This window comes from Corythoichthys intestinalis, chromosome 15 (assembly GCF_030265065.1).
Source record: "Corythoichthys intestinalis isolate RoL2023-P3 chromosome 15, ASM3026506v1, whole genome shotgun sequence".
Classification (NCBI taxonomy): Eukaryota; Metazoa; Chordata; class Actinopteri; order Syngnathiformes; family Syngnathidae; genus Corythoichthys; species Corythoichthys intestinalis.
In genome coordinates, this window is record NC_080409.1 from 28,922,097 (window position 1) to 28,937,901 (window position 15,805).

General features: G+C 37.3%; 1 protein-coding gene across 5 annotated transcripts in view; it reads left to right on the forward strand.

Annotated features, from left to right (window-relative positions):
* klc1a (kinesin light chain 1a) overlaps positions 1-15,805 on the forward strand; it is a 47,664-nt gene that overhangs the window by 27,859 nt on the left and 4,000 nt on the right. The window contains exons 12-14 of one of the 5 annotated variants that reach the window (XM_057858996.1): positions 3-137; positions 8,410-8,537; positions 10,468-10,540. In XM_057858996.1, the coding sequence (XP_057714979.1) occupies positions 3-137; positions 8,410-8,537; positions 10,468-10,540 (336 nt within the window). Of the gene's footprint in view, positions 1-2; positions 165-1,469; positions 5,266-8,409; positions 8,538-10,467; positions 10,541-15,805 lie in introns of those variants that run through there. The other 4 variants (XM_057858995.1, XM_057858997.1, XM_057858998.1 and 1 more) reach the window with 4 other exon arrangements.

Consider the following 15,805-nt stretch of genomic DNA (forward strand, 5'->3'; position numbering starts at 1 on the left):
AGGGCCTGGACACGGCCCACAAGCAGCGCGTGGCCGACGTGCTGGGTGAGCCGGAGGCTCGGGAGAAGCAGCGTAGCCGCGAGAGCTTAACGTCTGACACAGTCAAGTATGAGAGTGGGCCCGACGGTGGCGAGGAAGTGAGTATGAGCGTGGAGTGGAACGGGGTAAGTGCAGTACACGGCCCTTGCTATATTTTACTTTATGCTTAAAATCGCATGGAGATGTTGGTGATTGACTGCTAGAAAGCTACGCTACCTTGACTTTCGAGTGCCTGTCATTGGCTGCCATTCAGGGTGATTGACGTCCAATCCATTTGGAGTGGATGATCGATTGAAGGATTGCTATTAATGGCAGTAAATGAGTTCATCTTGATCTTCTTTTATATATCTTTTAATATAAAATGAAGGCAGCTTCATTTTTTTAATAAAAAAAAATGAAAATAACATTTAAAAAAAAAACATAATGTTTTTACTTTATTCAATTTAAATAGTTCTGAGCTTAATCATATCATAAGATGAACTCACAAGTCAAGGTACCGTTATAGTTCTGTCAAGCATAATGCTTCAGTTCAGTGTAAAAAAACAATGGATCCCAATAATAGCATTTTATAACAGTCGACATTGATAATTATTAACTTTTGTTTGGTTTTACTTTTTGAAAATATAGGGTCAACCTAGAGTTAAATTGACAATAAAGATAATTTTTTTAATATTTAAATTGGAATGGACATCTATGGCCGTGAGTAACAGTTAATGAGTTAGGTCCATCAGACTGAACTGAGCTGGATTGCTTGATGGAACCGTGCACAAGGAGGTTGTAGATGCTTGATAACAAGTGCCAGCTCATCCGAACACCAAAACTTGTCATGTTGTTGACATTCTTTGACTAACAACATTATTCTGTCACCTTTAGACTCTTTTGTGTGTCGAAAATGTCAACCTACACCTAAAAACTGCTTGTGCAGCTAAGACATTCGCTCTTTTCCTCCCTCCTCCTTAATACCATCTAGATCTGCATCTTACTTTGCATAGCAACAGTAGTCCTAGCGCCCCTAACAACCAATCCGCATCTCCCGCTGTGTCAGACATTTTGTCAACAAACCAGGAAACTAAAAGTCTCACACTCCAGAAGAATAATGCGTCCTTATCTTGACTATGTCAACACGGGCTTTGTACTGTACTCCTACTTCATATTTGATGTGTGTTTGCACTCTTGCCTGATGTGGCTGTGTGTGTCAGCAGCCATGTTTTGTGTGGCATGCACCATATCTGTCCCGTTTTCTTGCATAGTGCTTTTCATGGTTAACTGTTTTAAGGCCGCTCAAATTGGAAATTTTCAAAAATGACTTCCGTTAGCTATTGTATATTTTCTGTGGATGGGTGGCTTTCATTAATAATTCGCGACACTCCATTTCTTGCTGATAACCTCTCTTCTTCTTCTTCATCCTATTCCTCTACATCCCGTCCCAGCAGGCTTAACCTCCAGATGCCTTGTAACGCTTGTAAACGCTCGTCTTCTGTGATGGACACCTTGAGCTTTGCAGTGACATCTTGCTCTCTTTTCACCGTCTAACGACTTCTGCTACTTCCACGTTGTTGTCCTTTGCCACCCGCTTCTCCTTTTTGGTCTCCAAACGGACTCTCGCCCAGTCACGACTGAAACACTTCCCTGCCGATGACATCATAGTCACATGACTTATATAATAAAGCAATATTATGTAAAACTGGCAAGTGGGGAATAGCGAAGTCAATGACAAGCATCAGGAGAGATTACTAATGGACGTGGTGAAAGCAGCACGTGGTTCAAAATGCTCCTTGAAAAACGATTCCTTTGTTTTTTTAACAATTTTTAATCATTTATTTTATTTAGATATTGGTTAATTGATTTATTATGAATCAGGGTTTCCCCCAGAAAACTTGCAAAGCTTGGTGGTAGAGAATCCCACTGGCGCCCCACAACGTTTTTGTTGTATGAATAAAATCGTTACAGGAGTTTTGAAATCATGATTGTCATGTGTAAGCCATTGATCAACAATACTGAAACTTGTGAAACAAATAACAAAAGAACAATGGAATTTCAGTGCAATGGCAGAGAGCTGGGACAGGTTTGTTCACTTAATCACTGCGAGCCAGCAGCCTCTGTTAAAATGCAGTTAAAATATGTAAAAAAAAATTTATACAGCGGTACCTCGACATACAATCGCTTCGACACACAATCTTTTCGACGTCCGACGTAAAATTCGACTCGCTATTTGTTTCTACATCCGACGACATGCTCGAAATACGACGATTTATGACAGCGCCGCAGTGTTTCTTTTCCCGCAAGACGGACGCACGGCGGATTTGCTTGTGAGAGAATTCAACATAGGTTCCAAAAATGTTATTGCAGGTGGTGAAAAAAAGGAAAAAGGTGAGGCTTACCATTGCAATGAAGATGAAAACGATAGAAAAATATGAGCATGGTGTGTGCGTCCGTGAACTGGCTTGACAATACGGCCTAGAATGTCTAAGATCTCGACGTTCCTCCTCAGACCTCCATTTGCCAGTCTTTCTAAGTTAAGGTGACAATTATTATTGTGGCAACATTGCCAAAAAATCGCCAGCTTCGTCAGGTTTTTAATCATTTATTTCAGAACTTGTGCAACACACCAGGCCTACTGTCCACCACAGCTGAACATGAAAAGTGAAAGAAAAAAGTCCTCTGTTACATCAGCCATTGCGGTGCGTTCAGGTTCACCACGCAAAACACAACTGATACATTAGAACCCCGATTCGTTATATTATTATTGGTACTGTTATTATTATTGCTATTATTCAGATTTTATTCATAATTCATTTGTTTTGCTCTGTGTAATTGCTATTTGCAATAGTACCAGCTGTATTTTTTAAGGAATAAGCGTAGGTTTTCGGGCTGTGGAACGAATTAATGGAATTATAATGTATTCTTATGGGAAAAGCCTGCTCGACATACATTCATTTCGACTTACAAACAAGGTCCTGGAACGAATTAACTTTGTATGTAGAGGTACCACTGTACTTTGTTTTGTAGCACTGTATTGGCCTAGCAGGCAGGCAATTAAAGCCTGGTGGCTCGCCAGGCTTATAAAGCACTGGTGGTAATCCTGATCAGTAATAAAATAAGATTGAACAAAATTATACTTATTTTAATTAATTGATTAGCTACAATTGAATATTGATTACATGAAGAACATGGGCATTATTTTAGTGTTAATAGGATTTCATGTTGTTAAAAAAAAAAAAAAAAAAAAAACATTTAATGTGGGGTTACTTATTTAGCTAATTTTATGAATTGATTTGTTTTAATTAATGTAATAAAGTTGTGGCAAACTTAACCCCCACCATCAGTTGAATGATCCAATGTAAAATTAATACAGTAATGTTTTAAATTAAAGAGGTTAATTATTAGAAATTGAAGCATTTAACATGTACAAAGTCCATAAATGAAGCTTTAGAGCACAAAACTTGGATTTTGTTTGGCCAAAAAACATGTCGTCTGTCCATACCCCTAACACAAAAACAGTGTGTAAATAGCGGCTATGTTGTGAGGCCATGGAGATGTTTGCATGCGGCCATGTTGTAGATGAAAATCCCCTGATTGTGACTGAGGACTTGGGGAATTATAAAGCATTGCGCCCGGAGTCGTTCACTCCTCCCCAGTCACGACTAAGGGACCTTTAGTGAACATTATAGTGCTAAAATCCAAACTGTAGTGATAAAGGAGTGAAAACCAATCACAGCTGTAAAGTCTCTTGTTGTTCTTCTTCTTATACTAATCTTTTCCTGCTCGTGCTTTCCTGCTGCTGTCGTATGTGCGCATCTTTAACTTCTAATAAAACTTGAATTTGTTGCTCACTTCCATTTTGAGTATGAAGCTTTTTCTTCTGCTGTCACAGAAGCAATGTTCTAAATTCATTCATTTGAACTGGGAGAGCTGGCATTGAATGATTGTTTTAATACCATTGATAGTGATAGACGTCCAATCCATGCGCACCGGTCCAAATGGATTGGATGTCTAGCGCAGTCATTGGGAGCTAATGAGTTAAGGTTGTCAACTTATACTTGGATAGCTTGTGTTATGTGTAGTTGAACACACTTCAGTTTGGTTCGTCTCTATCTTGTAATTTTTTGTTATGTTTGGCTTTATCTCATACATATTTTCGGTTAAATATTTTTCATATAAGTACCTATTCAATGATCCCTCGCTACTTCGCGCTTCAAACATCGCACCTTCAGTCCATCGCGGATTTTTTTTTTTTTTTCAATAAAAAAAAAAAAATACAGGATTTCGTAGAAATGCCCCATCCGATCACGTACAGCCTCTCACTCTTCCTGCTTTTCTTTTTCACCAGGCAGCTGCAGCTTGTTAAAGTTAACAATGAGTGACAAGGGAGCTTCTTTGAACTTGCCAGAGTCTTACTTTTCAAAGATGCCGCCTCATTTAACTCTTTAAACATTGGCTGTAGTCGCAATGGCAACTCATCGTCTTGTCGTGTGCTGTTCTAATCAGCATGAGTTGAATTGAGAGGACTCACTCAATTAAGAATTTAATAAAGAATTATACCGTATTGGCCCGAATATAAGACAGTGTTTTTTGCATTGAAATAAGACTGAAAAAGAGGGGGTCGTCTTATATTCGCGGTGTAGACGTAATACCCATTCACGACGCTAGATGGCGCCAGATATCATTGAAGCGATGTTCTGTCATGAGAGAGCTCAGCTACTCTCAAGTTTAACCAGTTTGCATTCTTTTATTGCAATGTTTTTCCTTATTCAGATTTGTTTCAAGACTACAGTTAGTTAGACTTCACTTTGTTGGTTAATGCAGTAATTGCAATTTTGTTGTTTTATCACAATAGATTGGTTTATTTACATTTCAAAAACGAGAAGCCATTCATTTACGAATGTGATTGAACTTTAGTTATATTGAAATGTTCAGATATTAAGATTTGAATGAGGCAAAATAACATGCTTTTTCTCTCAAATATAGTGTTATAATCATTTGTTTCGGATGTACTGTAATTATTTTCTGTGTAAAAATTAATTTGGTGTTCAAGAAGTCTTTTTTTCAGACTTGAGTCTTGAAAAAGAGGGTCGTCTTATAATCAGGGCCGTCTTATATTCGGGCCAATATGGTACTTTGGGGGAAAAAACGGGAAAAATCATGTCTTATACTGTATGTATCTTTCCAATGCTAAATCTGAATAAATACATATCTGAATATATATATATTGAACACACCAAAAAAAAAAAAAAAAAAAAAAAAATATATATATATATATATATATATATATATATATATATATATATATATATATATATATATATATATATATATAAATGAGCAACCCCTCTACTTCGTGGGTTTCGATTATCACGTCGGAGGTGCAGTCCCTATTAACCGCGAAAATCAAGGGATCACTGTACTTTAATACAGTCGTAGCTCATGGTTGTTACTCTTGGTTATGTATAACTTTTTATTTAATTGATTTTTTTACGTTTTAAAAATTATTTTGCTTTTTATTATTTGCTTTCTATAGGTGAATCATTTCAATCTGGTTCTTACCACATTGTTGTAACTTTGTTATATTTGGCTTTGTCTAATACATTTCTTTAAAAAAAAAAAAAAACTTTAAATTTATTTTTTAATTAATTTTTAATCAACTAACCGATTATGTTTGCAATTATGGAATCACAGGAGTGTGAAAATAAAATAAAAAATTAATTTTTGGAGTAGAGAGAGAAAACAATGAGAAAACAATGGTGACATTTTGCTGCTCTCTGTCGCATTTTCCTCGTTCTGAATCTTCCCCCTTAATGGGCTGAATTCTAAATCACTGTATTTTTCGGACTATAAGTCACACCTGAGTATAAGTCGCACCAGCCATAAAATGCCCAACGTAGAGGAAAAAATACATATATGTCGCACCGGATTATAAATTGTATTTTGGGGGGAAATTTACAAGATAAAATCCAACACATAGAACAAATATGTCATCTTGAAAGGCAATTTATTATAAAAATACAATAGAGAACAACATGCTGAATTAGAGTACAGTATGATGTTACATGATACATGAACAAGGAAATGCAAATATACTGTCCTCACCAGGAGGCTGCGGCTCGGTCCTGGCTATACAGCGAGTTTAACTCCCAAATGACGATGCTGGACGTCCCTATAATTTGCTGAATCAATTTCGTCGTTGATACCAAACAGGTTCGCATCAACGTAAATAAATGATAATTAGGTGCTATTACAGCAATGACACAAACGGTTAGCATGCGTTCGCTAGCATTAGCACATCGTTCAAACAACCACACAACTGGCTCTAAGTGTCCGATCGCGGGTGGAAAGCACAACAACAAGAGAAAAGATGATACACACAGGCGTTGCTTTTGTAGAGATATTTTACAAGCATAAACAATGAATGTAGGTTCACAGCAGAGTTTCTCTGTCTCTCGCCCACTCGCTCAAAGACGCTGCTTAGCTGTCAGTCTTCTTCTGGCGTGTGAGCATTCTTTGCGTAAATAAGTGCGAGTGCGCCCCCACTTGGGCGTGAAAGCGCCACAAACTCAAAGCATGCATTTCAATATAAAAAAGACTTGAACACACATTGCCAAAGGCAGAATGCGAATGTGGCCATAGCTATTAAGTTATTCAGATAACTATAGCATAAAGAACATGCTAACAAGTTTACCAAACCATCATTGTCACTCCAAAACACCAAAATAGCATGTGAAATATCATAATGTGTTAATAATTTCACACATAAGTCGCTCCTGAGTATAAGTTGCACCCCCAGCCAAACTATGGAAAAAAACTGCGACTTACAGTCCAAAAAATACGATAGCTGAAATCATTTCTCTGCCAACGTCATCCCCCAGATGGAGGCGGTAGAGCGCTATAATGACAGGCGGGGCTAAACGGCAGATTAAAAGACTCATTTCTCGTCATCTGCGCTTAGCCAAATTTTTGTATATAGTCCAGTTGTCTCAAAATATGATTTTAATTCACATAATAACGCTATTTAAGATTTTTTTTTATGCTGTCACAGGCATTTTAACACTTTATTTGAGTTACTAACATTAAAATACAGCATACAGAACAAACATGTCATTTTACTCAGGATTCCCTTTATAGGTTAAATGTACAACACCAAAAACGATGCAACAATATCACCAATATGTCAAACAGAATTTAGAATATGGCGGAAAACACTCAGGTGACTTGAAGACCCGCTCTGAGACCCCCAATTTGTCCAAATTTCAAAATTGTCCAATATGCATGTGTGATACATCATTTGAAAGCTTAAAATCTCAATTTTCTGGGGTAAGTAAAATTTTGGACAGGAGGGCATTTAAGAAAAAAAATGTTTTTTAAACCCTATCTGGAGGCGAGAGCATGCGAGAGCAGAATTACAGACCCCATGACTTTAATGAGATATTATCGCATACTTACCTTGTTTCGATCCAGAAACTCCATGTCGCATGTATCACTGAGTGTCAGGACACAGCTGTGAATGATTGGATTTTTTGGGGATTTTATGGGTGAAACATGGTAACATAACAAGGGTCGCGATGCAGAAATCGCAGACATCAAGGAGTGGTCGAGATTTTCTTTTTTCATATATTTACCCTTTAAAACGCCCCCCCCCCCCCCCCCCCCCCCCCCCCCCCCAATTTTTCTTTGTTTGGATCGATTATTTATCATCTAACATATCGGGGAAAATGCGACCGTAACAAAAAAATACAATTAAGCGATAGTTATGAGGTAGATATCCGTGAATTTTTTACAGACGCCATTTTTTTTTCATTGTGACGTAATTTGTTTTAAAATATGCGAGTGAATAATTTTTTAAAGTCGTTTATTTTATTTTTTTTTTTATTTTTTACAAAATATTAGACATCAATTAATGATTCTAACCTAAAAATGACAGACATTTTGAATTAAAAATATAATTACTTACCTTGTTTTCATGGCTGGGTTGAAACAAAAACGGTTGCGCGACGTCTGCAGATGGGGGTTTCCAGGGTAAAACGGGCAGATTAAAAATAGTTCGGGGGCTTAATGCACCATGAATCTGCTATTGCAGCATATAGACATATGTTTCTATTAAACACAACAGTTGTTTTGGCTTAAAATACAGCAGTTTATTTTAAAGAGGATTGCAAGAGCAGAAACTGCTGTTTCAGTCTTGTCTGTGTTTTCCGCCATACAAAGAGAGAATACAGGAAAGAAAAGTTCTGCAAAATAGTTTTGTAGCCATTTTTGTCCCTGCGAACTGAATTGTGCAATTTCTTGGTGTTCCACTAAAGGGAGCCCATATAGCCCATTTTGAATGACTAGCGAGTGTGTTCCTAATGTTGTGCCCGGCGACCTTCACCCCACCAGGACGGCTCGGGCGCCCTGAAGCGAAGCGGCTCCTTCAGCAAACTGCGAGCATCGTTGCGCCGCAGCAGCGAGAAGTTGGTGCGCAAGCTCAAAGGCGGCGGAAGCGGCGGTCAACCCAAAAACCCCGGGTAACTATAACCCAAAAAAGCAAATTAAAAAACATACCTAGCTGCTCTTTCAGTCGGTCAAGGTCAGGAGGCAGTCGCTGGAGCTACGGGCCTGCGGGGGGGTGCCTGCCGCGCTAACCAAAAGCTAAAGAGTTCTCGGACAGGAAGAGTTATTTTCCTGGTGGCGCTTATAAAATAAAAGACAAGGACACAGTCAGCTGCCATCTGGCTATGCTACGCAATGTCTGCTTGACTTTTTGGTATTGATCATGTCCACTAATATTTATTGCATCTGGTGTGGGCTGCTCTGGGCTTTTATTCTCACGTGTGCTTTTATTTTGAAAGGAATATACTTTATGGTTGCTGCATGGCTTTTGTGGTCTTTTTATTTTTTCTAAATTAAGAATAAATGACACTTGAATGTTGACCCGCATGTGCTCTCTGGTCTGCTTTCTCTTCCTGCTTCCTGTCTTTGGGGTCTTGATGAAAAATGATGATGATGATGATGTCACCTTTATTTGAAACTTTTTCTCAGAAATTGGTCTTTCATCAAATTTGTTTTTTTCTTGTCCAAATTTGCTTAAGGTTATCACTTTCAAAAGCTGACTTTTTATTGTATTTTATTTTTATTTTTTTATTTTTTTTTTAAGTTACACATTTTTAAATCTATGATTAAAACGTTGTTATAAAATAGATTTTCAATTACAAAAGTTTTTTTTTAAATGACAACTTACGTACAATACAATTATGGATCCTTTTCTGATTATTTTGTAAAATGAAGAGACTCGTGAAATTTTCACTATCATATATGTATATATATATATATATATATATATATATATATTTTTTTTTTTTTTTTTTTTAAACCAAATGTACACTGTTGTAGAGGTGCTGGAGCCTAACCCAGCTAACTATGGACAGCAGGCATGGTACCCTGAATTGAATGCCAACCAATCGCAGGGAAATTTTTCTCATTTACAGTAAAATTTGTTAATATTAAAATACAAATATCTTGTAAACTGAAGTGACTCAAAGTTATGAAATTATTACTCAAATTCAGTTAGTTTTACAAATGAAATGTTTGTTTTTCATTTTTTTCTGGCAAAATTAAAACTTTTCCAGTAACATTACAACCCTATTCATGTAAAAAAGTTTGGGGTTTTTTTGTCTTTCTGAATTTCTGAATTTTTTTTTTTTTTTTCGTTTAAAATGTAAAAAAAAAAAGGTTCTTGCAAATACCATTTTTCTGTTAAATTGGCTAGAGCTTAAATCACTGGCGTCAAACTCGTAGACTGCCTGCCACATCATTTTGCGTGGCATGCGAAAGTAAAATATGTAAATTGACTTCATGTTTCTCGCTAAAGGAAAATATAAATAGAAATTCTATTGCCTTCGATGAAAGATCGAGAATCTTGAAATCAAAACAAAAAAAAAAACAATTTTTTTTAAACATTTCAAATCTAAAAAGAATATTAAGGTTTCCAATTTGTTTTTTAACTAAAACTTAAAAATTCTGAAATGACAAGAGAATATTGTTTTCCTTTTTATTAGGGTTGCAAATAAAACCCATTATACATAAAAATCAAGAGTACTGTTTTAACCCTTTTTTTTATTTAAAAAAAAAAAAAAAAAAAACACTATTTGATCTTTCACCCATTTTTAGAATCGGTTAAAAAAATAGAAATCAAAAAATGGTAATTGATTTTGTTGTCAAATAACAACAATGAATTATTTGCTTGCATAATTCAAACGTCATTAAAAGCCATTTTTCATGAATGACGTCACTACTTTCATCATCATCATCACTCCCAAGATGCAACACGACAACCGGGGCTTGACAACGAGCCGTCCTAGTGACTGAGCCAGTGCGATTAACCGAGCCACGCGTGTTCTTCCCCCTCGTCTCTTGACCCCTAACCCCACTTGATTCCACGCCCGGCGGGGGGCGCAGCTTGAAGCGGGCCAGCTCACTCGGGGTTCTCAACGTGGCCCAGGAGGCCCCGCTCACTCAGCGCCACTACCAAGTAAGTGCAGCCACTAAAATCAACATTTTTCACTGAAATTTCTAACATTTACTTTATTAACTTAAACAAATGTTCCTCTAAGTAGTTTAGCACACCAAAATTTTTACTTGAATAGATTTTTGAAGAAACACTACTCTTACTCCACTACTTTGGGTTTCACTGGAGTCCTTACATTTTTCCTCTTTATTCTCCGTATTAGACTTTTATTTTTGGCCAAAGATGCCACCAATGGCTATACCAGACAAACAATGAGACGTTGCAACAATAATCACATGACTCCATTATACCAATCAGATGAAACAATACAGTCAAGTGACCACAGACAAGCATGCAGTTGGAATTCCTATGATCACACCAGCCTGTTAAATCAAGTGGCGTTGCCGTAAAAAATAAACTAATTCACATAGAGCGCTGCCATAAACTTTATTCAAAAGCATGAATTTTAACTTTTCTCCTAGGTTTTATTTGGCACTGATAGATCACAGAAAACTGGAGCTATGATTGTTTTAATTTCATGGTAGGAAACAAGTCTTCCCCACTAGAGGACAGTCATGCTCTTTGGATGGGTGACATTTCATTTCTGTAGGTTTTTGTAGTCGGGATTTGATTTTTGTCTAAAATGGTCATGTAACAGGCTATAGTACAGTATTAAAAAACGACAGTTCAAAAAGACTAATCCAAAAACAACCGGAAGTACCCCGTCCGCCATTGCTGGGGTGTGCTGCCCGCGGCCAGCAAATGCTAGAGTTGCCAACCATCCATTGAAATACGGGATAGTCCCATATTCAGAAACAGAAGTAAGCATTCTGTATTAAGCTTACAAGGGACGCTCTGTCCTGTATTATCATGTAAATCGAAAATAGTGTTTTATTTGAAGAACGAATGAATACTGGTATGGTGCTTTTCAAGAATATTTAGGGGAACGCATTAACCCCGCCTCTCCTATTTTCTGACCAGTTAGCTGATGGTAACAGTGACGTACCGCTCATCTCATTGGCTGAGATACTGTGGGTTTTCATTATGATACCAGAAGACAACATAGAATGTGTTGAGATAATAAGAAGTTTGAGTGAAACTTAAGTAAAAAGCATGTTCAAAATGATGATCATTTGTTTTCTTGTTCTTCCTGTGTACTTTATTTTCACTGTTTGTATTATATTTTTGTACTCTCTATTTCGTTTACATTTTCACATTTTTAGAGTGATCATTTGTGAAAGTGTTATTGCTGAGGGGGCTTTGAACTACCCATGTGCCTGTATGAGATTCTGACAGTATGATAACCTTGAGTCAAAATATCACAGATTTACGGTATCACAGCATTGCAATTACAGCTCTAAAATGTGTTAGTGATATCTGGGTTTTAAAAAAATAAAAAACTTTTTTCCATAGAACAGGATTTTTATTTTTCAAAACATGAGCAAATTGTATGTTAAGTTAAAATGTTAAGTTCAAATAAATGTAAAAAATGACAACAAAAAAACAACTGAAATACTCTAAATACAATTAAAATAAATGCTGTCCTTTAGGTGGACCTAAGCCCACAGCCAACGTAATTACCATCAGAACAAAAAGAATTGCATTATTTTCCATAAAAAGCATGTATGTATGACTCGTATCATGTTTACATTATACACACTCTTACTCAACACAGACAATTGCCGGAGAGAGAAAAAAAACATTTTACCACCACTAGACACACTAAACATGCTGGAGTTAACTCTCGTAGCTGGTGGGAAACATTCATGACAATGTTTACTAACCTTTAATTTTGTATAAATGCGAAATCATATTGGAGGTATTGCCTCCTTGGCAGTCACTCTCCGCAAACATGTTTTACATGTCGGTTGACCCACCTCCTCTAAGCCGCAGCCGTCTGTAACTTTCCGTAGCCGAAGTATTCCCATACCAGCAATTTTGTTTTCTTTGATGGAGGAAAAAGTTCAGGAGTTTCGCCTCCTCTAGCCATTGGGTAGCACAGCTAACTCACTGACACTGAGCAACAACCGGTGGGGAAGGGTTGAGCCTTGCAGCTGCAAGCGAGGGATTTCTCCCTGCATTTTTGGGACATAAAAAATAGCTAATTCATTAGTGACAGTATGACGGAAATTTTTTGCAGTTTTGAAACCGTGACGTTTTCATACCTTGGTATACCTTGAAACCGGTAATCGGCACATATTTACTTTGAACGCACCTCAGTATATGTTTGCATTTTTAATAGGTGTCAAACGATTAAAATTTTCAATCGAGTTAATTACAGCTTAAAAATTAATTAATTGTAATTAATCGCAATTAATCGCAATTCAAACCGTCTATAAAATATGCCATATTTTTCTGTAAATTATATATATATTTTGTAAAATAAATTGTTGGAATGGAATGGAAAGATAAGACACAAGATGGATATATACATTCAACATACGGTACATAAGGACTGTAGTGGGCATTTCACTCTACTGTCATTTAAATCTGTCTGTGCTGTCCTCACTCCGAAGCGTCTACATTTTTTTCAAAGCTAGACAGCTAGCGAACGCTAATTCTTCTTCCTTTTTCATCTGATTTATTAATAAAAAACCATTGTCCTCTTTAGACCGTCGTAAAACTACAAAATAAAAGTACACAAGCATTGCATTAGCAACAACGTTAGCTTAGCACGCTATACAGGTTCACTAAACATAAACAAAAAGCGTCTCATACAAAAAATATAACATTTCGCTTACTAACATAATATGTACATTCTTTACAACAACCATACTTACGGACAAATCTTGTCCAAGGATCATATAAGCACAACATTATCAGCCCGAGACGTCATGCAGCCATAATGAACTGGTAAGAAAACAATAAACCATGTCGCAAAGCGACCACAAGAGTTCGCTGTTGGACAGCATAAAAAGCCTTGCTGTAAAACTTACCAAAAAGGCAGAATACTTTCTGAGCGGGACATGTGCGTTAATTGCGTCAAATATTTTAATGTGATTAATTTTAAAAATTAATTACCGCGCGTTAACGCGATAATTTTGACAGCCCTAATTTTTAATAAAGGTATTAAAAATACATTGCCAATAATTATAGTTTTTCAATGTGCTTATATCACTCTGAAATATGCACCTAATTCAGGTTTGAGTAAAATTCTTATATTACAATTACTGTATTCGTTAAAAAAAACAACAAAAAACACTTTTGACGTACAAACAAAAAAAATTATCAAAAGGTGACGTTTATCAGACTGGGCGGCTCTACCAATGAGGTGTCCCATACAGTGCCCTCCATGATTATTGGCACCCCTGGTTAAGATGTGTTTTTTAGCTTCTAATATATATTTTTTTTAATTCAAATAATATGGGACCTTAATGGAAAAAAAGAGAAAAATCAAACCTTCAATACAAGTGCATTTATTGAGTGGGGAAAAAATCCCAGATATAGAAATAATTATTTGACATCAAATAATGTGTGTCACAATTATTAGCACCCCTGGTGTTAATACTTTGTACAACCCCCTTTTGCCAACAAAACAAGGTCTGGGGACTGAGATGGCCATGGGAGGAGCTTGATTTTGTGTCTGGTGAAGCATTTCTGTGTAGATTTGGCCATATGTTTAGGGTCATTGTCTTGCTGAAAGACCCAGTGACGACCAATCTTCAGCTTTCGGGCAGAGGGCAACAGATTTTGATTTAAAATGTCCTGGTATTTCAAAGCATTCATGATGCCATGCACCCTAACAAGGTTCCCAGGGTCTTTGGAAGCGAAACAGCCCCACAGCATCACTGACCCACCCCCATACTTCACATTGGGTATGAGGTGCGTTTCAGCATGCGCATCTTTCGTGGCACGCCAGACCCACTTAGTGTTTGTTGCCAAAAAGCTCAATCTTGGTCTCATCTGACCAAATCACACTGTCCCAGGCTTCAACTGGGGGGTTGTGCAATGTATTAACACCAGGGGTGCTAATAATTGTGACACACATTATTTGATGTCAAATAATTCTTTATGTGGGATTTTTTCCCCCCACTGAATAAATGCACTTGTATTGAAGGTTGGATTTTTCTCTTTTTTTCCCATTAAGGTCCCATATTATTTGAATAAAAAAAATTATTAGAAGCTAAAAAACACATCTTAACCAGGGGTGCCAATAATTATGGAGGGCACTGTATTTTTATTTTTGGGGAATTGCCAGCAGTGTTGGGACTAACGCCGTTATAAATATCGCCGTTATGTAACGGCATTATTTTTTCAGTAACAGGGTAATCTAACTAATTACTTTTTCCGCCGTTACAACGCCGTTACCGTTACTGACGGTCAAAAGCGGTGCGTTACTTTGAATAAATTGAAGAAACTACCAGCCGTGTCGATTCGACTCTGCTCTGTTGATTTGTCATCCAAGACTTGGGGTGCGTTCAGGTTCGAGAATAGCGCACAAACTTCTGACTCCAAGCTGTTTGTCCCTGCTCATTCAATTAGACAATGCTTTCCAAAGTTTGGTAACGTTTCTGTGTTTGCTACACCTGATGCTAGCCTCGTTCCCATCTCCCACTGTCAGCCAGCAATAATTCTGCTTCCATCTTGAGGACGGCAGGCGCTTTGAAGGTGACCTGAATTGTCGGGAAACGAGCCTACCTGAATGCAGCCCCTTGAGAGATGCGATGGAAGTGATTGTGATTGGCTGAGGGTTAGAGTCATGTGTCGTGGTAGGCCAATCAGAGTCGGTGATTTCACAAGCAAACCGGAACAGCGCGTGCGGCAAACACACATACGCAAAACAGATGCACAGGGTCGGGATGGCAGAGCATTCAGAAAAAAAATTGTCCTTTAAGAGGTGGAGATATAGACACTATTTCAAGTTTGTCGAAATTAAAGGAAAGAACCTGCATGTAATGTGTAATTTATGTCCCGGGGCAAAGCTTTTGTTGACATCTGTGGTAAGCAATTCAAATCTGCTGAAGCACCTAACAAGTTAACTACCTGTCTGTTCTTCTCTATTCCACTGACTCGAATACTGCTCAGAAAATTTCAAATTCTTTGACATAAACAAGTTCTTTTTAAAGTAACGGAAATAGTTACTTTCCCTGGTAACTAGTTATTTTTACTATAGAGTAATTCAGTTACTAACTCAGTTACTCTTTGGAAGAAGTGAGTAATCTAACTAATTACTTTTTTAAGGTAACGTGCCCAACACTGGGAATTGGCAACCCTCGCAACAGCTAACGTGACTGTTTACATTGACTGATGCTGGGCTGCTACTGAGATGTGTTAACACCCCAGTAATGG